General features: G+C 35.4%; 1 protein-coding gene across 2 annotated transcripts in view; it reads left to right on the top strand.

Moving 5' to 3' along the window:
- The first annotated feature begins 4,709 nt into the window (after positions 1 to 4,709).
- ATF2 (activating transcription factor 2) overlaps positions 4,710 to 27,283 on the top strand; it is a 41,339-nt gene continuing 18,765 nt past the window's right edge. The window contains exons 1-8 of one of the 2 annotated variants that reach the window (XM_010163493.1): positions 4,710 to 4,784; positions 5,416 to 5,485; positions 7,837 to 7,933; positions 9,697 to 9,815; positions 11,893 to 12,021; positions 18,359 to 18,537; positions 18,864 to 18,978; positions 19,157 to 19,243. In XM_010163493.1, coding sequence (XP_010161795.1) covers positions 5,438 to 5,485; positions 7,837 to 7,933; positions 9,697 to 9,815; positions 11,893 to 12,021; positions 18,359 to 18,537; positions 18,864 to 18,978; positions 19,157 to 19,243 — 774 coding nt within the window. In that variant the 5' untranslated portion in view covers positions 4,710 to 4,784; positions 5,416 to 5,437. Of the gene's footprint in view, positions 4,785 to 5,415; positions 5,486 to 7,836; positions 7,934 to 9,696; positions 9,816 to 11,892; positions 12,022 to 18,358; positions 18,538 to 18,863; positions 18,979 to 19,156; positions 19,244 to 27,283 lie in introns of those variants that run through there. The other variant, XM_010163494.1, reaches the window with a different exon arrangement.

Here is a 27,283-nt window from a genome sequence, read left to right as displayed (position 1 = left end):
AATTATTCATTTTTATTTTTTAGGAAAGCTAAATTCTATGCCATTACACAAATACAGTCAGTCAGAACACTTTTGAAAGTGGACTTTAATGGTCAAGTATTAATTACACCACTTTTGCTTCACCTTTCTTCTTTTGCTTTATAGGAGACTGCAAAAATAGCTGTTCCATTCAGTCCCTCCAGGTAAGTGGAGCAATGATTGTTTTTCCTTTAAAATACAAGTTTAGATTTTATTTCTTTATGTTACTTCATAGTGAGTGCTGTATTCTACATCCTAACTTATGATTTTTACTGAAAGCAAAACTTGTGAGTCTGCCTCCATAGAAAATTGTGGAAATAAAGATAGGTGCAAATGTGGGAGGTAATTAAAGTTCATGCTGTGCAGTACTGTATGCAAATATTGAAAGTATAAAAGGTGCTCTGTTCAGTTTGATTTCCATTGAATCGTTTGGTTGCATAAGAAAGCCATCTCTTTTAATTTTGTAGTGTTTAAATTTGGAAAACAAAAGTAGCTACTCTTTTTTTTCCCCATCTAAAGAAGCATGTCTATTAAAATTCTTGTATAGAGCCAAACAAAATACTAAATTCAGCTCTTTGGGTAACCATTAATAGAACGTTACTCCTTACCATGGCAAACACTTTATTTTACTTTGAAAAAGTATGCATCTCAAGTAAAACTCTTAAAATTGATAAAGACTTTGAAAAATCTTCACCTTTCCCTTTTATGCTTCAGTTTGCTATAGTAAAATAAAGCCTTAAAGTAAAATCTTAAAAATCTTATGCTACCTAAAGCAGTTATGCACTATGATGAGGTCTACAGAAAAGCTTGCTAAGAGTTAATAATTCTGTATACAGTAAGAGTTTGTGTCTTGCAGTAAAAAGGGGCACAATCCCAGATCAAATGTAAAGAATAAAAGGAAACGTTGAATAGACATGATGGGTCTTGAGGAAATGCAAACATCCGTAGGAAAATACATCACTGATACTGTAACTTAAGCACTTTGTAATGCACAGACCCAGGGGAGACTTGATGCTGAAGCACTACTATAATTCTGGTTTGTCTCCATGGCCTAATACAGTTTTTGTCCAACTTTCTCATTTTTTTCAAACCAGAATGTTATTGAGTTGGAGCCACATGCAAGTGGTCAGTCTCACTGCAGGACCTGGGTTTGCATCACTTGTGCACAGTAGTAGATAAATCAGCTGCTGCTGTAGCTGACAGACTGTCAAATCGTCCTCTATGGACTGTCCAGTTTGGTGGGGTGACACACTTATGTGCATCTCTTGCTTGCTGGCCAGTAGGGAAATGCTGAAATTGAAAAGTTTTAAAGGTTTTGGGGTGGGTTTGTTTGTTTGTTTGGTTTTTTTTGGGGGGGGGGTTGTTTTGTTTATTATGTTTTTAGTTGTCTGTTTTTTCTGTGTTCAGTTCAGGCTGTTTTCTTCATGCTGTTTCTGTCAGCACTGACGTTATGGCAGGACAGTCTCTGTATTGCTACAGTGCTTAGAATAAGTAATTACAGGGTAAGGCTGCACAGCCCATGAGCAGGTCTTTTGGCATACAGTTCTGCTTCGTACAGGTAAAGTGTTCAGAGGCTTTAGCTACAGGACTGACAAATCTTTACTAGGTATCTGTGAAGAGTGATTTTTCTCAGCAACGTATACATTTCAAACAGCTATTTAAATTTTGAATAGAAAAAAAAAATTGAAACAAGGTGTCAGTTGTGTTTTCCATGCTCCTGTATGTAGGGAATTAAGAGAAAACAGAAGAACTTTTGCCAGTAAAATAAGCCAACGAGACGTTGCTTAAGTTGGTGTATGATTCTATTCTTCTGCAAAGTGTCTACAGGAAGGTATTTTAGAAGCGAGCCTCAGAGGATGTAGTAATATTTTCCAGAAAGTGTACCTAAGATGTTTAATTAAAATCTTATTACCAAAATATACAAATGGTTGTTGAAGCTATTTTTGTAGCACATTTAGGTAAACATTAGTATGACAATTTATCAAAACATCTTTATTTTTTAAATAAGCACAGTCCTAAATATTAGCAAATTGCTCACACACCTATTTTTATTTCTCTATATTACATATATTTTAAATATGTATATATACTTATTTATACATTTTACTGTACCATTTGCTTTCCAAAAGTGCTGAAAGAGGCTTATGACATTTTAAATAGGAGCGTTGTGAAAGTGTTTTACTTTTGCGTTGGTGTGGCTTGTGAACGCTGCATCTCATCCTTTTGCTGTACGCTACCAGAGTCTGGATGTCTCTTCTCTGTAACAATACATTAGGTAGTGTAAGACAGGAAATAGATCCTTCCTTAGCCTTCTTTCTCCATGCTGAACAAACTTTGCTTCCTAATTTTCCTCTTGTAGGTAACAGTCCAGGCTCCTAACTATTTTGTTGGGGCCCCTGCTGGTTTCTCTCCAGTTCATCATCTGTCTTGAGGGGCTCAGAACTGGACACAGCACTCCAGCTGTAGCCTCGTAAGTGCCAGATAAAGGAGAATAATAACTTCCCTTCATTTCATTGCTGTGCTCTTGCTAATTCAGCCCGGTAGGCTGTTAGATTTCAATGCTGCAAGTGACATGATGCTGAATTGTGTTCGGTTTGTTGTCTACCAGGAGTTACAGGTTCTGCCCCAAAGCTGCTTGACAGCCACTTGGCCCTCAGCCCGCGCTGCTGAATGGAGTTATTTCATTCTAGGTGCAAGCTTTGCGTTTGTCTTTGTAATAGGTAAATGCAATCCTTACTGATTTGGCTACACTAATGAACGTGAGGCCTTTGTTTTCCCATCCTGTTAGATCCAATTTCTGTTTAGATTTATGATGTCCGAGGTCTTGCTGGAATGCATGAGTGAACTTCTTTTCTCTTTTAAGTGAAAAAATTTCAGTGCTTCAAGGTACTTTTTTTTTCCTCAGATGTTAGCTGGAATTCCTTTACAGGGCATTACCTCAGAAAATTCATTGTGGCCTGCAGTCAAATAATATCACAAAGATCAGGAAATGAATTTATCTCCAACTTTTTTCCAGTATATTTACCAGGGACAACACTTTTTTTTTTTTCTCCTTCACAAGGGTTGACTTCTAGTTTATGAATCAGGCATTCAGAGTTCCCAGGCTTCATAAACCAAAACATGGAACCAGATAACGACTTCATATGCAAATATGTGTTTTGGTAAAATTCCTTTAAAAGAGAAAATGAGCAGAGTTGAAAAATTGATCTTTGTATCTTATCACCTAAGAAAAACAGTAACAGTGTGGATGGAATAGATTCTATGGCTGATACTGTGCACTTGTCAAAGACTTGACAAGCTATAGTAACAGAGTGGAAAAAATACCCTGCATGCACTTCTGTTAAGAAGCTCATGGGATAGCTTTTAAGTCTCTGTTGAAGTTACGATAATATGAGAATGTAATCCTAAAGCTTCATTGGTAAGGGCCTTATTTTTTACCCTGAAGCCTTAGTCATGAGTATTCAAACTTGCTTATAACCTTGTTAATACTCTTCATTGGTGACAGTACCAAGTTCATAGTTGGAACAGTTCAAGAAATATTTAATGGCTTGAGAAATTTGAGACAGGTTATGAACTCTTTGCAAAGAACAGGAGAACAATATCCACCCTTGATTTGCTTTGGCATCCCTTCTTTGGGACGTAAATGTTTCCCTGAGTTGTCAGTGCCAAAGACTCTGAAGTTTCTGGCAGCCATTCATCCCTTCTTGGCTTGTGATCTCAGCTCCATATCCTCATTCTGTTGAACATATATATTTAGAAGTGACAATTTGGAATCTCCTCCACTCTGTGTTTTGCTTCTTTGCTACCCGGTGCCCATGACCAAGGACACTGGGATTTCCTTCTCCTTGAAGTAATATCAAAAAAGATGAGCTAGCATGTTCCCTACAGATCTGTGAGGTGTCATCTTAAATTATTTGCTTATGCTTACTTGACCTGTCTTCTGTCTAGTGCTAAATGGTGTGCCAGAAGTATACGTTCTTAGGATGGTTAGTTTCAGAAGCCTTGCAACTTTTAATGACCAAGCTGTTGGGGGAGAGATGGATTTATTCTGCTTATGATCTTTAATCATAAAGACATCTTTATTTGTCTTTATTTGCTTCATCAAGCCAAGCAGTGTTCAGAACTAACTTTGTTAGCTCTCCATGCAAATACTCATATTTAAAGATGAATGTATTTCCTCCAGCGTAAAGCCACAGATGGGTTGATAGTGCTTGTCATCTCCTGGCTAATTAGCTTATTTGGTACATTCATCCCCCTGCCCTTCCCCCTATTACTTGACCTTAAAATGAAGTAACTTTAGTATTGAGATTAGTTATTCATCACTGTTGGGTTTAGTGATGTGACAACAATATCTTGATTTTATATGTTCATTTTACCAGAACTTCATTTTTCTTTTGTCATTGATGTCACAGCATCCAGTTTTATGTATTGTCCAGCACAGGTTGGCTCAATCCCTTCTGTGTCTCTCTATCCTCTTGCTGAAGCTTGTTTGTTCTGTGCTTGCAGGATGAGAGAGTAGAAGCATCTCTTTCTGTCTGAGAGAACACATAACTAATTAGAGAATGTATCAAAGTAAAAAAAAATTTGAAAAACTGTTTCATGTGTGAATAGTGAGCATTATATCATTTATCTTTACAAAATCATGTATTATTACATGTTTAACATGCATAGTAATTAATACCTTCTTTCAATTACAGTTCATTGCCATGAAAAGGAGGATATGATAGTTTGCCCTATGAAACAGGTTTATATGTGAAATCTGGCAGGTATGTTCATTAGTTATGTGCGGTGAGTATGCAAAACAGCACAAAATGTAATAAATATCTATTACTTCTTAAATATTTTTTATCCTGTTGATAATTTATTTCTATAGCTGAAACATTACTAAAGTACATGTTTTTGTTGTTACATTTGTAACAGTTTACATAAAGGGCTATCTGCTAACTTATCTTTAAAGATGAGCTTTAAAGATTATGAAAGGACTAAGGAGTCATCTGCTTTTTCTTATCTCTTGGCACTGTATCCTTGAGTATTTGGTATTGTCTGCTGCTTTGTTCTTTTTTAATTGTGGGAACTGGATCATTATTACAACGCATTTTGATTTCAGTAACAAGTTGTCTTACTGTGTTTTCAGATACTTTTTGCAATTAGTCATGTTTTGTATTAGTACTTGCCTTTCCAATTGAGATGTATGTTCAAAACCTACTGTGTCTGTGTTGGGTTTCATGTACCTTCCTGATGGAGTTTGGAATCCAGGCTCTACTTGAATCTTGAGTATTTTGATTCTTAGTGTAGCCAGAGGGCAGAAATTCTTGGCCGTGGAATATTAAAATAGCCTGTGGATGTTGATGTATTGATAATTCGTTGCAATATTTGTAATTCTCATTTTAATAACAGGTAGCACAACGACCTGTGGAATATGAGTGATGACAAACCCTTTTTATGCACTGCCCCTGGATGTGGCCAGGTAATGGTCTGACTTTAAGTTGTTAACATTGATCAAATCAAAGTAAAACTGAAATATATTTCTAGGGATCGAAGAAGAGGGGATTGGTAGAAAGTATCTGTGTTTTGCTGAAAAGCAGGTGACAGCAAGAATTTCTAGCATTTTTTGTGTTTATTCAGAAAATGCTATCCATAGAAGAAAAAAACTAATTAAATAACCCTTTCTGAGCTGCTTTGTTTGCTGTCATTAAAAAAAATAAAGCATCATTTTAATTTGTATCAAGTAACCTGTATTTTTCAGAATATTTCATTGTTAGTGGGGAGCTCATTGAGAAGCTTGCTTGTCACTAATCCTCACAAATATTTAATGGCCTAATTTTTATTTATGTATATTTTTGTGTATAGGAAGATGCTAACAGTATGCGTGCCACAAAATGTATTTCAAGTCTTATTGTAGTTTGAATGTGTTCTATTAAATAGCATTAGTAGATACAGAGCTGAATGTGAGCAGAAGAGTAAAAATATTGAGTGTTTTAGCAGATGGTTGCTTAAAAGGAAGTTATCTTAAAACTTTGAGTAACCTGAAAATAAATGAATTTGCATTATCTGCTGCATGAGGTGGACATCCCTGCATCCTTTACGTAGAATTAATTTCTTAAACGAGCTGAATTTTTTCATTAAATTATCTCTGCTGCCTTTATATAGAATTGATTTCTTAAACAAGCTGTATTTTTTCTTTATATTAGTGCACTTGGATTTAACTGGATTTTGAGTTTAAAATATTTTCATTCTGAAAACTTACTTTTTATGATGAATGACAGCATTAATGTTCTATTAATAAAGCCACCTCTATTTGAAGTGGGACAGGACTATGATTTCTTATTATGTCTAATATGTTCAGAGACCTCAAAAGTAACAGAAGAGGACTGCCTCCTCCTAAGGAACACGTTTGTCCCCCTGTTTGAATCTTGTTTCGATGTAGGCTCTGTCAGAAGTATTTTGACAACTACGTCTCATAGAAGACGCATCATGGGGCTACAACGATCCTTGATTCCAGTGAAGGAGAAGAGAGAAGTTCATGTCCCTGAAAATGGACAAGGCTTCTCTAGCTGCCAGCTCACACTATAGAATAGAGAGAGGGAGTCATGATCTGGAGATCTTACTCCCTCTGAAGGAGCCTGTCCGTCACATAGTGAGGACAGAAAGATGTACTTAGGTCTCGGTGTGACAGAACACCAAAGTTTCTGGCTTCTGCTATATCTAGAGATAAGGCACAGGAGCTCTGGAGAGCTGGGCATTTAGAACCCTTGGCAACAGAGTTCTAACAAAAAAAAGAGCCTGGCCTATATCACCCTGTCTTCCAATGATCCTGTATTTTTAATTTCCCTCTCAGCTCTACACATGCATGTCTTTTCTCACAGAAATATTCTGGATTACTGTACTCTTGAGGTCAACTAAGCTTTCTGTATTGTGTTCTGAGAAATGACACTTGGTGTATATCTGTTGCAAGATATATGTGGAGGAGTGACTTAAATTATAGAGGAATAATCAGAAACATAATTTGGGACTCAAATGTTCACAGGGAAAAGGAATATTTTTTAAAATGTGTTATTTTTAAGAAACCTGCATCTTGGGAAACATTTTCTTAGATTATCTCAATTGACACACTAACTTTATTCACAATTACAGCTGCATAGGAAATTTGAAGTTAGTAAAAGTAAGCACCTAGTTTTTCTGCTTACTGCTTTTTTTATAGAAGGTACCCCAAAACTGGCATAATTCTGAAAACTTGAGAGATTTTTAAAAAGCTGGTAAGTGTAGTTCATTTACAGCTTTTCAGTTGTCTGACATTATTCCAATGTTTCCCATTCTATCTGCCTCTTATTTTATATAGGAAATAGTCAGGGGCAGGAGCTATACTTTATTTTTACACTATTAAATACAGTGAAATCTGTGTTGGTGATTACAAATAAATTCTCATTGTTGTGATAATACACACAATACAGAGATCAAGTGGTGGTAATCTATTACTAAACATTGTCAAGATCCATTAGTATAGCAAGTGGATGTTTGCAAACGGTTGATGAAGTCTGCAGCACTCTGAAATTTTATCTTGGACTTTTGATGAATGCAGGTAGTTATACTACCATTTCCCTGAAATCATTACTATTTAGTTCCTATGAACATCATTTGAGTTTTATAACATTTCTTCTTGGTAATTTTGACCAAGGAATAAGATATATCTGCCTGAGAGGGTTGTCTGGTAATGCAGTAATGATAGTTTTACGTGTTGTAAAAATTGCTTTCTGTAGAATTGCATTTACTTTGTTCACACTGAAGATTACAGCTATTTCTTAAAACTTTCTGCTGCAGCGTTTTACCAATGAGGATCATTTGGCTGTCCATAAACATAAACATGAGATGACACTGAAATTTGGTCCGGCTCGTAATGATAGTGTCATTGTGGCTGGTCAGTATAAACTTTTATAACTAGTTTATTCACATTCCTACTGTTATGGGCATACATTCTATGTATTTTCTGTACATAATGCATAGACTGATGTTAAGAGAATATGAAACATTTTCTTCACTATAGTTGTCTGCAATGTGTGCTTAAACAGTATTTTCATACAAAATTAGCTCTTGTTGGAATTTGAAGCTGTATTCTCCATAAATAACTTTTATTTGAATCTGATATATGATCTATGTATTTTTCAATTATCAGTACTCTAATAATTGATTAAATTACGTAATAAGCATTCAATAAGAACACAGACTAATAAAGACTATGCCTAACAGGATCTGTAACTAGATTAAAATGTATTTTAAGTTTTAATTATTAACGGATATTACTTGTCTCTCAGATTTTAAAATATTTAGTGTTTTTTACATACTATGGTGACATTAGAAGAATGAAATGGTAATTATTATTCTTTAAATGGGATAGTAGAAGAAAGAATTTTTTTTTTTAATTGTTTTAATTTTAGCTTAAATTCTAAATACTTTCACTGTTTTTTCGACCTCTGAATTCATGGTATATACCCTTGGTCAGTGTAACTAACTTTTCTTGTTCGTCTGGGTTCAGAAGTAATCACTAATGGATGGTTGATTGCATTATAAATTTTAAAGTTATTGAATGAAGAGAGCACATGCTAATTATTCTAAAGTTAGAGTTTGACTGGTTTATTTCAGTGGTGGAACAGCCTAAATGAACTTTGCAAAGGCTTTCAGACATTTTCTGAATTTTTTTTTCCTTATAAGTGGCTAATTTATTAGGACAAGCAGATAAAATTTGTTGCTCTTAAACCAGCAGTTATGCATTTTAAAATTCTGTATGTGATCCTCAGCAGTTATACCATAAGAAGAGGGACCTGTCAAATAATCAGGTGTTTGAGAATGAAGCCATGGCAGTGTTTATCTCTTCACAGCCACATTCCAGTGTATGAGCTGTTAGTTGTAACACCGGCTTACGTTAGTAAGGTGCACATAATACCACTTTACAGTGTTTTAAATGGAGGTAACTCTGTGGCAAATGTGGTTAATTTTGTCCTGGCATTAATCGTGAAATAAGGGGAATTTACATAGTACCAAAAGCTTTATAGAAAGACGTCTTTGAAACTGCTTCATGCAGTAGTCACCCAGATACCAGAAGTCTTGTGGTTACAGCTTGACTATACAGGCATCGCAGGAGTCAATACAATCTTGTGTACAGTCACACTATACTGCCTTTCAGAAGATCCATGCACTTGAAAGTAATCACTACTGTTTTCACAATATGAGACAAAAGAAGCAAGCAGTCCATGAGCTGTGCGCTTTTCTCTCTTTTTTTCTTTTTTAACTTTTTTAAAATTTTTTTTAGTTAATTAAAGCTTTCATGTAGGCCTTATCTCTGTTTTAAAATAGAGCCTGCATGCTCACTGAAGTGATCTGCTATGCTATACTAGGCATTTGAGAATAGTTTGAGAATGGTTTCTGGACACAGGGAGAAGAAAAGCTTCCCAGCGTTCCCAGCACGGGAAGGGGCTCACTGGTTTGCAGACTGGAGGTGCTTGTTTCCAGCAGGTGGAGCATGCCTTCTGGCTGGCCTCCCTCTAAGGCAGAAGGGAGCCTACTTGCAAGGCATAATGGTCTCTTTCTGTTTGCTTTTATTCTGAAAAATATTTACAATAAGTAGGTTCATAAATGTCTTTTTTTTTTAAAAAAAAAGTGGTCTTTTTGTACACTTCATTTCAGATCAGACACCAACGCCTACTCGATTCTTGAAGAACTGTGAAGAAGTGGGCTTATTCAATGAATTAGCAAGTCCTTTTGAAAATGAGTTTAAAAAGGCTTCTGAAGATGACATTAAGAAAGTACGTTCAAAAACTTTTTCTTCTCAGAGCATCTCCTTTTTTCATATCAGAAATTCCATTTAAAAAAAGCAAAATTAGGGTTTATGTATTGCCTTCTAAACATACCAATAATCATTTGCCAGTTGCTTATACATGTTGTATGGAGAGAGTACCAACCTAAGATTACTCTTGTGAAGATTAGTTTACCTGATTAATTTTACATAGTTAGCATGGACAATGGGACACATTGACTTTGCCTTAATTCTTTAAGTATCTAATCTATATCTGTTGAAGTTAATCATTAGCTTTGGTTGAAATTTCATTAGACCCTGACTAAGCAAAAAATAAGTCTTGAAAAGTAAAGGGTTTTTGCAGAAATAAAAACATGTGCAAGAAACCCATGTGAAAAGAATAGTATGTGAACACTGAATATTTTTATTAGTTTTAAAATACTGATGTTATTCTAAGAATCAAGTCATGATAATGAGAGTTAAATACTGACTAAATTTAAAGAAGTGTCAGTAATTTGGTTATAATTATATTCACTATGTGTTGAAATAACTTTTGCCTGGAAATTACTGATTGCAACCTAATAATCTACTTTTTTTAATGTACAGATTGAAATATAAAAAAAATTTTGACTATATTTGTTTAGCAGCTTCATGTTTTTAGAAGGAACTTCCTGTATCTTTAAATGTGGTTTCTTCTATTTATTTTAGTACTTCCCAGTCGTAAGTGGTTGGGGCCCAAACATTTAAACACTTCTGAAAAATGAAAAATTTTGTTCAATGTCCCCTTTGAATAATTTTGCCTTTGATTACCTGGTTGACTCCTATAGGCAGTGATTAAAAATATGTATTTATACTCATATATACAGATTTTGCAGAATCAGTATCTGCATTTTCTTTTTTTCAGTAAAGAAGATTTTAATAGGTACTTGTGAACGGGATGGATTTTTATCCTTTCCTGACAAAGCCTCACCCTTGCTTTGTTACTGCAACTATACCAAATAATGAATTTTTTTTTTTTTAATTGTTATACACTAACTGTTCTTAAAACCGTACGTATGGTAATATGTATTCTAGATTTACTAATACCCTATTTTCTGTGTAATTCACCACTACCTTGGAGGAGGTTATAGGTATTGCATAATATTTTAAATGTTTTAACAATTCATTTAATTGATACTCATTTTCCAAGCTGCCCTCTGTGTAATGAGAAGAAACACAGTTCTACCATATCTCTGTTTGATTAATATTCCTAAGCAATTATGGCCAGGGGTAAAGTTTACCATAATAGCACACTTTCTAGGGGGTTGATAGTTTATATTTTTCTGTAGTATTTATTATTTAGGTGTGGTATGAAAAGAGATTCCACTTTTAACAGTCTTCCCTGCCCATTAGTAATATATTTCATAGGAAAACTAGGAATTGAATTGAAAAAAAAGCATCTACAAGAACATAGAAGATGAGCTCTGGGGGAAGTTTTTTCCAAAAGTATTTAGGTAGCAGCCTAGTCAGGAGTTCAGGCTTTTAAATCTATAGTATTGCTTTAAGTATTTTTGTAACTTAATTTCTTGGTGAGATTTCAGGTGTCCTGGTGGTTATATCGGTGTAGTAATATAAAACTTGTTTTTTCAATAATTATTTGCAGCAATAAGTTTGAAATTAATTGCTCACAGTAGCTTTCCTAATTTGGAGATGTAGTTAGGATTTTGTGCTTTGTGGCATGTGATATAATAATTTACAGAAGGATAATACCTTCTTTTAGACTGTAATTTTTAAGCGTAGCACAGTCCTTCCTCAGCTATAATTTTCCTGTGACTCTTGGGAAAGGAAAACTTTCAGAGTGTTTTTAATTCTCAAGAAGAAAGTACTTATTCTGACGTTGGTGTCGAGTGACAAAATGTTACTGAAGATTGGTATTCATGCAGATGCTGGAAAAACAGCCTTGACTGGTGATACCTCTGCATCAAGATCTTCCAAACATCAGCACCTCCCTGTTGTTATAAGGCTCATATTTCTCTTTAGTTGTTTACATTTTCTTGTATATTTTAATTTTTTAGAGATTTAGTAATTTTGTTTTACTCTGATCTTAGATGCCTCTAGATCTGTCTCCGCTTGCAACACCAATTATAAGAAATAAAATTGAAGAACCTTCTGTTGTAGAGACAACTCATCAAGATAGTCCTTTACCTCATCCAGAGTCTACTACCAATGATGAAAAGGTCAGAACCCTTTTTTTCTTCTTTTTGGAATTCATTTTTTGAATCATCTGATGATCTGTAAGTTTGCTGTATATGGTGACAGCCACACTACTTAGCTGGTTCAAAGGAAAAGAATTTTGGTTTGCCATATTCCTGTGGATATCCACTTCATTTGTTCTATTCTTTAGTTAACTTTACTTACCGCAATTATTTATTTGCCTCATGCTGGCCATCCAGTAAAACCAGAAAGGAAATAAAATTTAATATTCACACTATGTTAGAAAAGGCTAAAGGGGCTCTTTATTCTCTCTTATGCATCATCATTCATGAAAATGCAAAGAAAGTTCAGTTTCTTTGATTTTTTATTTTTTTTTAAATAATGTCAACAGTTTGAGACTCTTCATATGTACATTTTTATGTTTATCCTGTGTTTTACCAGGGGATGTTCTACAAAAATGTATAGGCATGAGTGGACTGTCTTTCAGAGCTAAGCATCAGTTAATTTTGTTTCAAATTGTATACTTTTTAGGCTATAGTAATATGTTTAAAAGTGGTGATCTCAGGCATTTGCTTATTTAGTGTTTACTTCAGTGCTCATAGAAGACAGTTATTGCCTGTCACTAGAGGATGTTGCAGTCAAATCAGTTTTACAGCTGTTGCTCTAAAGAAGAAATAAATGGTTTAATAGTAATGATAACTTTGATATGTGACTTGCAGTGTTTTCATCATGTGGAGTTCTCTGGGAGAACACAGAACAAAGCAAAATCAGTGAAATGAATTAATTATTTCTATTCCTGCATCAGTAAATAAAAATATTAGGAGCATAACGTAATAAAGCAATGTGGTTGCTCTAGTCAGTCTTTTTTGTGTGTGCATCTTCCGTGGGCATTTGAAGGACAAGGACATGGACCTACTGGAGCAAGTCCAGAGGAGGTTCACAAGGATGATCCAAGGGCTGGAGCACCTCTCCTATGAGGACAGGCTGAGAGAGTTGAGGCTGTTCAGCCTGGAGAAGAGAAGGCTTCAGGGAGACCTTATAGCAGCCTTCCAGTACCTGAAGGGGCCGACAAGAAAGCTGGGGAGGGACTTTTTTCGAGGGCACATAGTGATAGGATGAGGGGTAATGGCCTTAAACTGGAAGAGGGTAGATTTAGATCAGATATTGGAAAGAAATTCTTTCCTGTGAGGGTGGTCAGACATTGGCCCAGGTTGCCCAGAGAAGTTGTGAATGTCCCCTCCCTGGAAGTGTTCAAGGCCGGTTTGGATGAGGCTTTGGGCAACCTGGTCTAGTGGAAGGTGTCCCTGTCCAACACCCTGCTCAGGGCAGGGGGGTTGGAACTAGATGATCTTTAAGGTCCCTTCCAACACATACCATTCTATGATTCTGATTCCTATGGCTTAGTTACCTTATTCCCAAACATCAGCAGGACTTTTTAGGATCACAGGGTGATTCAGGTTGGAAGGGACCACAGGAAGCTCCTGGTCCAACTTCCTCCTCAAAGCAGGTGTTAGCTCTGAGATCAGACCAAGTCACTCAGGGCTTTACACAGTCTGGTCTTGAAAGTTCTGAGGAGAGATGCTGCACAACCTGTTCCAGTGCCAGGCTGTCATGTGGTGAAAGTTTTTTTTTCTTTGGGTCCAGTCTGAACCTGTCCAGTTTCAACTTGCACCCCTTCTCTTATCCTGCCAACAGGCACCAGTGTGAGAAGAGCATTAAGTGTGTGACAGAAATTTAGGGAATTTCAATTCAGGTTTGTCTTTACAAAGTTTCAGTGAGTTTTATTAGTTAGCAAGGATGAGTAATCGTAGGTAATCAAGGCAATCAAGTAGTCTGAAAAATAGTAAAAGTAGTTTAAAGGATTACATGTTAGATTAAGCAAATCATAGTCCAGATCTTAAATCTTATTTTTTTTCATTTCTTCTTTATTTCAGAGGTTAGTTCAGTTTTTTGCTGTGAATACTTATTCTAAATACTCTAATTTTGGCAGGATATAATATTAATATCTCTATACAGTTGTGGTTCAGTATCTCGTTAGCATCATTAAAAGTGAAAATTATATCTCAATGCTTGGCACTCACTACTTATAAACTTGTCTCATTCGTGATGTAATTTCAGTGTTGTCACTGTTAACAGTGCTGAAGGGAAAAGCTGCTGCTCAGTGCTGTTCTGATGTCTGATTATAGAGTCAAGCTGAGCAAGGATAAGGGTGCTGCTTGGAGTGTGCTGCTGCTGAATGTGGCCTGCAGAAGTTGAGAAATGTGAGCAGAGTGTTGCTGTTTTCTCAGTTAGATTTTTATATTCTCCTTCTGTGGATGCATTGAAGGAGGGAAGGGTATTTTTTAGGGCATAGCTGGTTTTAAAATATATATGCTACTGTAACCATTTCATTGGCTAAATATAGTTTAGTAGTCTTAAATGATTACAGCCTGTTAATGTATGTGCAAGACAGTTCTAATTTTCCTTGTAGTTGTCAAAGGAATTTCTTAGAGATTTTTAAAAATTGTGATTAATTCTTTTCCTAGTTTTCCGAGTTCCCTGAGTTCTGTTAGGCTTCAGTAAGAGTTCATGTTCTGCTTTGAATAGACCAAGATATCATTAGAAGTATATAAAGCCTTTTAGCCTTAATAAGCAAATTAAACAGTACTTAAAAGGGGGACTCTCACCAAGCTTTTCACAAGTTGTTTAGTTGTTGTCAGATAGCTAATTGCCTAACTTAAATATTTTAAAACCGATTGTTTTCTTACAGTAATAATCAATTACAGTATTAGTTCTGATCATCTACATTACTATATGAAGAATTTTATGTATTAATTGATAGCATTAGAAGTTATTGCATGGTATTTGCCTTTAGATACAAAATACTTGCAAATACGCATCTCTGAAAACACTTAAATAAAGTAACTGCCCTTTTCTGTAAAATATTTTCCAATTCAGTGGGTTTTAATTTCAAGAATAAAAGGGTTGGAGAGGTTCTTCAATAAGTCTGTAATATCTTTGAACAGGCTTAAACTTCTTTCGTGTAACGGTAAGATCACTTTGCCTTAATCTTGTAATTGCAAATTCATCTTTATTATTATTGTTCTTTAGAAGAATATATTTACAAACTTTTTTATTTCAGACAAAATTTATACTTCATTAGTGCAATGCTTTGCTGACCAATTAGTATCTCCTGTCAGACTGATGTGCCTATGGTTTTGTTTTTGTATGCTAATAAAATGTCGATTTCCTTTAGATCCATACTGCTTAAATCTGCAGCTTGTGTTACTGCCGTGTTGTTGCAGTAACTAGCGTATACATGCATTTTTCAGAGTGTAGCATGGAGCAAGTTAGTGTAAGAAGTAAAGCAGAAGTTGCAAATACTTTGTTTTCAACTATGTAAACACACGTGTCAGTGAATTTCCTTTAATTGCTATTCCTTTAATAGTTGAGGATCACTTAAACAAAGCACAAATGCTGTCTTTAATAACACACAGAAATAGTTGTTTGCATGTGAGGTTTCTGTTTTCAGAATTTAGTAGATTTATTTCAGAATTTTATGCATTAATCTTCTGACCATTGCTGAAATCTGGTTTCCATAGAGCACTTTGTCTAAAAGTTGCAAATCACCTTTTTCCTAGTAGGGGATCAAGCCAGAAAGAGACCCAGTTTTACACCCATTAATTAAGCTGTTGTCATTAATAGCCAATAGTTATTTCCAGAGTGCCATAACTTGCTCACTGGTACATAGTTACCTGGTTGCAGCAACGGTTGGGAGGCCAGTCCCAGCTGCTTGTTCCAAGGTGGAAGGTTGCACTGATGTGCCAGTGACTTCTAGGTTGGTGTTCAGAAAGTGTTCAGGGTCAGGCTGGGTGGGGCTCTAAGCGACCTGATCTAGTGAAAGATGTCTCTGCCCACAGCAGAAGGGTTGGAGTAGATGGTCTTTAAAGGTCACTTCCAACCCAGAGCGTTCTCTGGAAGTCCTTCAAGGGGTCCATTCTTTCCTCCGTTGTAGATACAGTTCTGTAGCCTTTGTTTGCTCGTAGCAGCCGCCATGGTTTTGGATGTTGTCTGAATTGTGCAGCATGTTCAGGATAGCATGTGTGCACACTATGTACAGATCCAGCTGGTGTTCTGAGTTTATGAATTGTTGCGAATTCAATAGAGACTATTTTCTCTAGAGCTTACCTGTTCTTGGGAGACTCACACACTGCCTCTCAGTGTGTCTCAGCCTTCTGTGTTTTAGTAGCTATTTCCCCAAACACACACAGGTGCTTAAAGAAGCCGCTTGCACAAACCTGTACAGAAGGGGCTGTTACAGCATTACTGTTGTTGAGAGTATGTGAATATCTGGTTAGTTACCGTTTTTTTATTAAAGCTATATAGGTGGCTCCATGGCTGCTGTTAGCCAACTGTCTTTTTCCCCTTTTTCATGGGAAAAACCTTTGCCATAGCTGTTAATTCTGTGTTGTTCATATATCTGAATTTATATTTATACATATACTTTCATATATATCAGTTGCCACATATGAAGATGTTTCAGGTGAATGGAAGAACAAGAAAAAAAGAGCCCTTGCACCTCTGTTGCCTCTTAAGGACAAACATGGGTGTTCCTGTGTCAGATCCCTACAATGGGAATGGACTTTGTAGTGGCTCCTTGCCCACAGTAAGAAGACAGGTAATAGTGGCAAACAGCAGGCGGGAAAGGGGAAAGCGGAAACCAGTGAGGAACCACACAGTTTCTGATTTAACCATTGACAAAAGGTTATCAGGGCAAGTACTCTCCCCTTGTGCCTTCCTTTGATTTCCCACAGTCAAGCAGTTCAGTCTTCTTTGTTTTCCCTGTGGCTGTTCTCACTGAGTAAGGTCTGCATAGCTGTTATACCAAATTCATTATTTGCAAAGGAGTATTTAATCCTGTCCTAAGAATATGCGTTAGTCAACTCTTCCCAACTTTTGTTCTGTTTCTGTGATTCCATACTGGATGTTTTCTTCTTTTGACTGAATGCTGTAATTATAGGTACTGTGTTCAAATATTACAACATTTATAAATACTCCAGATTGATACTAAAGAAAAAATTCTTGCTTTCCTCAATACAGCTCACTGTTATTCTGCAAAAACCCTCGTTCACTGTAAATAGTCTTCCAGGTCGCTCAGTGAAAAGCTTGAATGAACTAATGAACCCTGATGACAAATCTAGCCTCTGAGCTTTTGAAGGGAGAAAATTTCATCATCTGAAGTCTTTTATTTTTTAAAGCACATGGTTTGCCAGCCCACTTACAATTCTATTAAGTGCTCAGAGGAGCACACGCATTTTGCAATGAATGTATGAAAAGAAAAACAATCTGTAAGACAGCTAAGACCTTACTACTTAAAGCTTTGTGGGTGAATTTTGAAAATTTAAGCTTAATTCAGAGCAAACAGTAATCAGTGTACCCTATATGACACAGGTATGAGATATTCTCTTTGAATTGTGGTTTAACAGTGGAACAACTAAAGTCTGCTTAAGACTGTAGTTTTGTGTGCCATTGATTGCAGTAGCTAGTGTCAAAAGAATAAATAACTTGGAAAAATCCTGTCTGAAGGTAAATCTGAAGTCTGACTATCAAAAGTTTCCTGAGAAGGAAGGCATTGTTTACAGTATGGCATTTCTAGGTTTTCAGAAACAGCTAATGCAGGTACTACATTCTAATTGATAACATACTTTACCTGATTGCTAGGCGAAGAACTATAGTCAATTCTGTCTACTATTTCCTTGCATATAAGGAAATTTAATTTCTATGCTCAAGTACTTTCTTCTGCATCATGATACACATACGTTTTGCAAAGCTCTGTGTGTAACACTGTAAGTATTTTTAACTCAGTAGCACTCTAGTTAAGAGAAGTACATGGGTAACGGATAAAGGCTTAAAAAAACCCACTTATTTTTTTCCCCCCCTTTTTACTGAACCATAAATCTCTTGTTTTTATTGTTTAAATCTGGAACAATGGACTGAAACCAAAATGTACATAAGGACACCATAACATGTTTTCCTTATTCAGAGTGTGAGTAGACATGATGATGCACCATGGGTTTTGTGGCAAAAAAAACCTTAAACCTGATCAAAACTGAATTATAAGTAATAGTAAGATTAGCATAAATTGAGCCAGGGTTTGTCATAAAACTAAAATCACTGTCGGTGGAACAATTTAACTTTGATGATTTAAATAATTCATCCAAAGGGGGGGAGGTTTAAATATTTTTAATTGTATAACTGATTCTACTTGCATAAAGTTATAGAAATTCTGATTTTTTTCTGTCAAACTGTGTTCATTTAACAGTCAGAATTAATGGTCTATAATAATATTTTACAAACTGATTAATCTTTGTTTTTCCTCAGGAAGTGTCACTGCAGCAGACTGCACAGCCTACATCAACAATAGTTCGTCCAGCATCGCTGCAGGTTCCTAATGTACTACTTACAAGTTCTGACTCGAGTGTTATTATTCAGCAGGCAATACCATCACCAACGTCTAGTACTGTTATTACCCAAGCTCCATCCTCTAACAGACCAATAGTGTAAGTTACATAAATCTCAGTAAAATGTTTTCTGAAAGAATTTGAAAATATTTTGTCTTGTTTACTTTCAGTTACTGTTTCTGAAGATAAGGTACAAATTTGAGATGCTTTGGTGTAATGTAATGCCTTAGTACACGATGAAACAATACACCTTTCACTACCTGTGAAATATAATTCCATGTTCTGCACATCACTAAGTTCATATTTTTGATCTCCAAATAAATATTACATTACATCTGTGTACAAACAAGCTGTTTTAAAATAATGTGTAAACTTGTTATCTTCTCTGGATAAGTTTTCTTTTATATAGTTCATTCCTTTTTCAGTCCAGTTCCAGGTCCTTTTCCTCTGCTGTTACATCTTCCTAATGGACAAACCATGCCTGTTGCTATTCCTGCATCTATCACAAATTCTAATGTGCATGTCCCTGCTGCAGTTCCAGTAAGTAAGCATGATGCTATATTAATTTAAAAGTGGAGCAGATTTGCATAAGTGCAGCATAGAACTTAGTTTTAAGCAGCTTGGTAGCTGTTTTGGCTTCAGAGGGTAGTGCTGTCATATGCTCTCTATTATGATAACATACTCAGGTTTTCTTCATTTTTATACTTTATCTGGTCAGCTTGTTAGACCTGTCACCATGGTGCCTAGTATCCCAGGAATCCCAGGGCCTTCCTCCCCACAGCCAGTGCAGTCTGAGGCTAAATTGGTAAGTGAAAAACTCCATTATTCCTCAAGAAGAATAACTTGAGAAATTAATTAAATTCTATTGCTTTTTAAAACAGCTTTAGTTTTCTTTTCTTTTCTTAGTCTAAATTCTGCAAGTACAAATGTAATAAAAACAGAAAAATAACAGCTGCATTTATTTCACAGTTATTTCAAATTCCAGCCAATGTCAGTTCTGTTGTTAATTTTTATCTTATTTTCAATCATTCTTTTAAATTAACTAGATTTTTAACTAAACTTCTTGCTCCTTGTATTGGAGGATAGGAAATGGTAGTTGGAAGAAATACAAGGTTAGTAGAATGTTAACAGTGAGCATCAGCTTCAGAGAAGCAGAATGTGTTTCCTCCCAAAGGGTATGATATTTCTTAAAAAAACTAGGAAAAGAATTTTTTTTTTTTAACAATGTTTTCAGAATCTCAGTATTGTCCATTTGCAAGAGTTTTGTAATTAAATCTGTGTTACTGACATACGTAGGAAGTTATTTTATGTGGAGGTTGTTTCTGTTGTCTCGGGGTAGTTTTTTGGGATTTGGGGATTATTTGGGGAAATTATGAGTCAAACAAGCAGAAGAAAGTGGGTTGTGGTTTGGTTTTTGGGGGGTTTTTGTGATTTTTTTTTTTATTTATTGTATTTTTTTTTTAATATTAGTGATCCAGTTATGGTGGTAGTCTGAATTAATCAATTTCCTGAAAATTTTTGTGCAACATTAGGCAGTTGCTTTTATGTTTTTTTTGTTTGTTCCAACTGTTATAAAGCAGTAGAAAAATCTATTATTAAACAATAGTTAGCCCATTTATGTATTTACAAGATGCCTTTGTAAACAGTATCTTCCTTCTGAAGTAGTGTTCCTCTTCTGACTCTTATTTTGTGCTAAAAAAGGATCAGGTACACTTGCTAGTTAAAATATATTTTTGTACATCAATATTGGTAGGTGGCAAGATGCTCTTACCAACCTTAGATATCTCATTTCTTTCACCTAAACTTGTGGGTGTTCTTTCCTTACCCATTTTCTCTCCTGAAACTACACTATGAAAAACAGTGAATCTGGGAACACGAATTATTCTGCTGTCTGGAGTAATGGGATTCCAGTATAGTGGGCACGCTAGACCACGGTCACCAAACACTGAAACTGCTGTGGAGAGCTGGTCACCAGTGCACTGACTTTTCCTAATGCTGTCAAGTCTTCCTTAATTTTCCTCCTCTCTTGAACAGAATGACTTTTAAAATAGTGTACAGCGGGACAGAAAAGGAGAAAGTTGGGTTTTGTGCATCCTTGTTCCCCTAGGAGTGGGAAAAAGAATCTTTTAATACCTGAGGAAATATTTAAGTGTAACCAGCTCCAATAAGATGAATTTATCATAAATCCAGGAGAGAAGAATGTAAGAAAGTGAAAACAAGAACTATTATCTCAGAAACTGCACATTCCTTAAGAGTCAGGAAAGTCACACACTGAATTCTGCTTTGTGAAATCCATGAGGAATTGGTTCCAAATAATTTAGATGAGCAAGAAATTATGTTTTTAAGTATGTTATTGAGTGATTTCTCTTACAGAGCTTTAAAGGGGGAAGGAAATACATGGGGTGGAGATTTTGATCTCATGTTGGAAGAAGCAATCACTCAGATGCAAAGAAAAACAAAGATCATTAGACTTAAAATTTAACAATCTCATTAGTCTTCTCGTTAGAATTTAGCTAATATATGCACTTCAGTGATTGCTTATCTTTTTTTTTTAATGAGACTGTAAAAAGGGTATTTGTGGTATTTCTTCTTTCCTCTCTTGTCGCTTAATATGGAGCATGAGCAGAATTCAAGAATATCAGAATTATGTATATTTCTTATGCTCATTTACTTTTATATAGTGCCTATACACAAAAATAAGAAACTTAATTTCTTACCACTCCTAAAGTAAAAACAATTTAATGAGAAACTTAATGTTTATGTAGAAAAGCTTCCAGCAGTAAGACTAACTCACTATGCCATGTCAGTTGGCAGTTATGTGGTAGTTTATATAAACTGTAAAGTTCCATTTAATTTTTAAAATTTAAGTCTTTGTCATGCTAAATCCTTTCTTCTTCATGTATCTCTTGAAAAGAATTTTGCTTGCTACATACTAAATTCTGCAACGGTACGGTAATCAAAGGTTTATTTTTCACTTGTTCCTGGTTAAGCAAACAGAATACTTAGTTTTACAGCTACTTGTTTGCTTTTTATTTCCTTAATAGTTCACATTTAAAGTTGAAATATAAGCTATTACACTGAATTAAATTTAATAAGTGAACAGTGTATGTCTTATCACAGTATATGTTTCATCAATTAACAGTATACTGCAATTTGTGGATTTATTGGTATGTTTAAGTTATCAGAACACTGGGAACACTTGCTGCATCCTTTTGCCTACCATAGCCACATTTCTGCTTCATGTTGGAGTGAAGTCTATCAGCTTAGTATTCTTAGTGTCTTTTGGACAGGAAGCTGGATGAGAGGGTGAAGCTGTGATGTTTCCTTCTCAACAGTCAAGGCCCAGGAGTCAGTATTTTTATAGAACTTGGGAATCTTCTTGGCTGTTGCTTTATTTGATTTGTTATTTAATATTTGGAGAATTTTTTGTTGTTCATTATAGACAGACCTTACAGTCTGATGGATTTTTCATATTGCGGTATGAAATGTAGAAATAGAATACGTAGTAAATGTAAAAAAACATGCTTGAATAGTTTCCTACCATTGCAGCTATTCCCCAGATATAAAAGTAAGTTTCGTAGTGTATGGGATGCAAAACTTGGTAAGTGAACGTGACTTTTCTTATCTCCAAAGGATTTTGTCATACATGCTTTTGGCCATCTTTGTTTGACACTTTCTTTTATTTAAAGGACCATACTTTCCTAATCTGGTGTTGTGCATTTTTGACTATCATACATATGACAATACTATTTCAAAGTATTCTTAATTGACACAGTTCTACTTACTTCAGAGACTGAGTAAAATTCTTGAGGAACTGTTTGCAGTAACTTTGTCACTTTAAGATGCAGTATCCCCAAATTGCTGAATTGTTATCAGATGTAGTTCTGTCCTGTGTAGAAGGACAACTCCTATTGGATTAAATACCTGGCACAAACCAAGGCAGGAGCCAGGTACTCCCCTTCGTTTGTGCTTTGTGCCTTTCTTCACAGAGGCTATTTCTGCAGTTTGTTTCTTGCATGACATTTCAAGGAACTAACATATTTTAGAGTTTTGTAATAAGAAAAGCGCTTGTGCTCTGATTTAATTCCTGGTCTCAATCATTCATCTCCTACCTGTTTACAAAAGGCTACTGTTGCATAAACTTCCTTTTTTTTTTTTTAAGTGAAGTTGAGAACTAGTTTAATAAAAATCAAGGTAGAGGTTGTAGTGCCATTATTTCTTAATGTGATGGAGTTTAATTATTTAAATATGGATTTGGGGAACTTGCTTTCTGTATTTTTTTTATGTGAAAACAACACACTTTTATATTTTGATGAATACCTGTTGTTTCCTTATGAGTTGCATATACCAAATTGTACATAGATCATCATATATTTCTTTATCTAGAATAATTAATGACCTTCAGTAAAGCAAACTGACATTTTGATTTCTAAAAGCTAAAGCTTAAAAAATAACTGGCAGGAGACATCTTTGGTAATGGTCATAGCATGCCTTCCTATAACAGAATTAAGTTTTTCTTCAGCTATCCTAGAAGTCTTAAAACCTGTTAAAGGTAAGGGAACTAATATACTTGCTGGATATTATTTTCCGCACTATGGACAGCTTTTGGAGACTTTTTTTCAGTTTGTAAATAGGCTCTCGTATGACATTTGAAAGTGTTTTTACATTAGAGTGTCCAAGCTTAATGCGTAATATTCAGAACTGTGTATTTATTTCTACATTTGATAAAGTTTTCAGCCTGAAGTGTCGAACTCCTTCAGTATGGCAGGTTGAGTTATTCATGTGAAGTGACTTACTAAGTTGTCACTTCTAGAACTCTGTCCTTTCTTTACTCAAATGCTTTTTTCTCTGGTTACCATTAAAGCTGCCTGACAATGATCACATGAATTCCATAGAGGGACAGCTGCATGTGAGAACAGGTTCACTGAGTGAAATAGCAGATAGAAAAGTGTATACCAACTGCAAGGAGTAATGACTGTGAGGGAAAAAAAAAAAGTTATAAACAAACAAACAAAAAAAGAAATATGCAAAAGTCATGAGAGACAAAAATTTTAAAATTGGCTATGCAGTGAGCCAAATCCTTATGACTGGTGACATTATTGGAAGAGGCTCTCAGCTGCAACAGCTGAAATTTAGTGGAAGAGTGTGGTAAGCACAGTCATACGTGTCTGCTGCAGCACTGAAACATACACAATGCTCTATGTGTTTCAGTGCTATGGGATAATTTTATGAATTTAGATTGCATTTTAATTTTCTTATTCAATATTGAAGTTACTGTAGTGAACATAGCTGCTCCATTCACACTTGTGAAAGACACTGTTACTATAGTTTTGAACATTCTTGGATCCTTTTTCTCCTACTGCTTGTAGAACTGAAGTGAAATATGACTAGAGATTTTGTTCAGACGCAAGCTGTCTTTCACTGCTATTCTTTTGAAAATATCCTTGTGTCTTGTACTGAGAATGACATTCAATAGGAGTGAAAATTAGTTTCAGATTTCTGTGGCACACTTAATATAAACTGTCAGTTTTTATGACATGACTCCATATTTGTTGGTATGATAAAGAAACTAACTTCCACATACTTAAGTAAAATCAAATGTGTAAGTCAGTTTTGTGGTATTTTAGAGAGGCTTAGAAGTAGATGCAAGATCTGTATTTAGAAACAAAACACAACAAAAATACTTCCTTAAACTTAATGTTCAGACCCTTCTGCATAGACTGCAGAAGTTTCCATAGAACTTAAGAATTGCTTTAACACTGAATGTTTCCCTCTGTCTCCTCCTACCCATATAAAACCTTTTGTCACACTCTGAGAAATACCTTGCCCACAGTGAGCCACCAGTAGGCTTTCTGCAGGAGGTTTCTACTGAGAAGTGACAGAGGGCAGCTTGGCAAATGTTCAGAAACCGACATTAACTTGCTGGAGCCCGGCATGGGATCTTGTGTTCAGCAGAATTCTTCTGACCTGTCTCTCTGCATGCCGAGCTAATCAGCAAACACCTAATGAGCCTACTCTAAAGAAACAGACCCTCTCACAACCTACTTCATTTTCATATGTTCTCTGGGGGTGGAGAGACAAGACTTCATAAGGACTGATGATGCTGCAAAGACCACAATAATGATAATTAACTTGCTGAATTTAGAAGATTATGCTGTTAATTAGTTGCAAAATAAAGATAAGTAATAGAGCAGCAGATGGTAGGATAACACCCAGGAGAAGGAGGGTTATTACTCTGATGAGCTTTTGTGGCAGATATGAAATATGGATCTGAGTTTTTCACAAATCGTTTCTGGAGAATATTATCTTGTTTCTGTGAGCTCTTGATGGAATGATCTAGTCCTACCAAATTTTGACAGATGCAGTGAGGATTTGTTTTCAAGGATATACATGAACAATAAAACCTTGCTAATAAAGACTTCAAAAGCTATTAAGCTATTTGAAAATGGCAGTTTTAGTTTGCCTCTAATATCCAAGTAATATCAAACAAACCTTGATTGTAATGAGGTTTCCCCACATAATAATGCTTATGTACATTTATTCTAATATTTCTTGCAATATACTTGGTTTTTAAAACTGAGATTCTCATCGTATTTGGGTAACTATCACTATTCTCAGGAAGCATGGCATCCATATAGAATTCTACTCCAGCATTACCTTAAAAAATATGAAACTTTTTAAATACATGAGCTGGATGTCACCTTGTGAAAATCTGTAGATACTCCTCAGATTTTCACAATATTTCTGCATTTGTGGATAATTTTGATCATAACTGTTTGAATTTCAACTTTTAAACTCTGTAATATAAAACTAAAACCAATTGTTTTCTATTTCTGTGTCCATAGTACATTATATTTAACAATGTAATTTTCGTAAGGAGTTTACTTATAAATTTACAAAATTCTAATATTTAATTGTTAGCATTACAGTAGGGAAGGTTAAGTCCTACTTTGACTGTTTGCACGTTCATTGTGCCTGCTGATAAGATGCTTTATAATGTAGATAGGTTGTGCTGTTTCCTTCACTTTCTACTGCTATTTTCAAATTAAATGTAAAATATACAAATTTAATAGTATGAACTTCCTTTCTTTTTGGGTTAACTTTGCAAATATTTCTTTAACACAGAAATGCAGAAGCAGAAAGAATGGAGCTCGAAAGTAACAGTTACTTGCCTTATTAAAAAACCACATCACTTGCATATTAAAAAAACCAAACTCTAATTACTTTTGCTTCATCTCCCAAGTCTTCTGAACTTGGGCTCTCTTTCACTAAGGAAATGGGTATGCTAGTGAAACTTGTTTTAAATAACCGACTTTAAGCAAACACTACCAAGCATTTCCAGGTGTTCATAGCATCATTTGTTTGCAGGTATTTTTGTGGAGGATGCTTACATCAAGATGTGCTCATGCAGTCACAAGCAGAGTACATCAGATGCTCTGGCCATACACGTGCGAACTGGATAAATGTTTATGCTCCAGTGCCATGAAAATTAGAAGTTAGCTTGTTATCACTGAACTTACCTATTCAGACACTTAAGTTGGATGAAATCTAATAATTTTTACTTCTCATTGCAGTGGAAGAGGTATATGGCAGGTTGCTATGTCTTGTTTGAGTGATTTTTAAGACAGTAACTTTTAAAAATCACCTATTATGATGGCTTGAAATAAAGAGAGCATACCCTTGGAAACTCATCAGAAGTTAAAATAGACTAATTGTAGCTAATTTGGTACAACTAATTTGTCCTGTCAGTACTGTCCTGGTTTTGACTCCTGAATGTTTGTTACATTGTTACTAAACAGCAAGTTATGATACAAGAAGTATGTTTAAAGTCATTCAGATAATAAATGAAAATACATTGTGAAAAATCAAATGTTAATAATTTACAGAAAGAATATAGGAAAAAAAAATCATATTAACATTAAATACTTGCTACTTTATTTAAAAAATATTTTTTTAAAAGTCATTTGGAAGTGATGTGTCTCCCTGGTGGTAGCTTGGTAGCTTAGAAAATTTTACTGTTTAATGGCCAGGATTAGTTAGAACTTAAAGAGGGAGTGTGTGTGGAAATAATTTTATCAACCTTTCAGTTGCTGTAATTAGAACACAGAGTTTGGTTTTAGTAATTTTAGTTAGACATTTAGAAAACACTTAGGCCTTTCAGCACTTGTTTAACTGAAGACAGGGACTGAAATTTTTATGTTAGCTTGTTTTTCCAAGGCGAATTAGGAAGGTACAAGTTGATTCTTCAGTTTTGTTTTAGAGCTGTAAAGAAAGAGTTAAAACACCCATGGAAGGACTTAGGATTTTCAGAGTACTGTACATATGTTAAGAATTATGGGCATGTTATGTTAAAAATTTGTGTCATCCTGCCCTAATGCCTGCAGCTATCCTAAATTCTGGTTGTTAGGGCTGAGCACTGAGGAAATTACTGTAAATTTGTCTTGTGTACTTTCCTGAAAGCACCTTCTTTATTCCCAGAAGCTTACAAAGTTGCACAAAAATTAAGTGGGGAACAGAACTTTGTTAACACCAAATTTTTGTGTACATTGCTGAAGGGTTTAGAGGGGAAGCCATATGAGGAGAGGCTGAAGTCATTTGGTTTGTTCAGCCTGGAGGAGACCTCATCATGGTCTATATAACTTCCCCGCAAGGGGAAGAAGAGGGGCAGGTGCTGATCCCTCCTCTCTAGCGACCAATGACAGGACCAGAAGAAATGGCAGGAAGAGGTGCCAGGGGGGGTTTAGGTTGGACATAAGGAAAAGGTTCTTCACCCAGAGGGTGGTGGAGCACTGGAACAGGCTCCCCAGGGAGGTGGTCATGGCACCAAGCCTGACAATATTCAAAA

The sequence above is a fragment of the Antrostomus carolinensis genome, unplaced genomic scaffold (genome assembly GCF_000700745.2).
Source record: "Antrostomus carolinensis isolate BGI_N321 unplaced genomic scaffold, ASM70074v2 scaffold8662, whole genome shotgun sequence".
NCBI classification, from domain to species: domain Eukaryota; kingdom Metazoa; phylum Chordata; class Aves; order Caprimulgiformes; family Caprimulgidae; genus Antrostomus; species Antrostomus carolinensis.
Note: the sequence above shows the minus strand (reverse complement) of the source record. Positions and strands in the feature narration are given on the sequence as shown.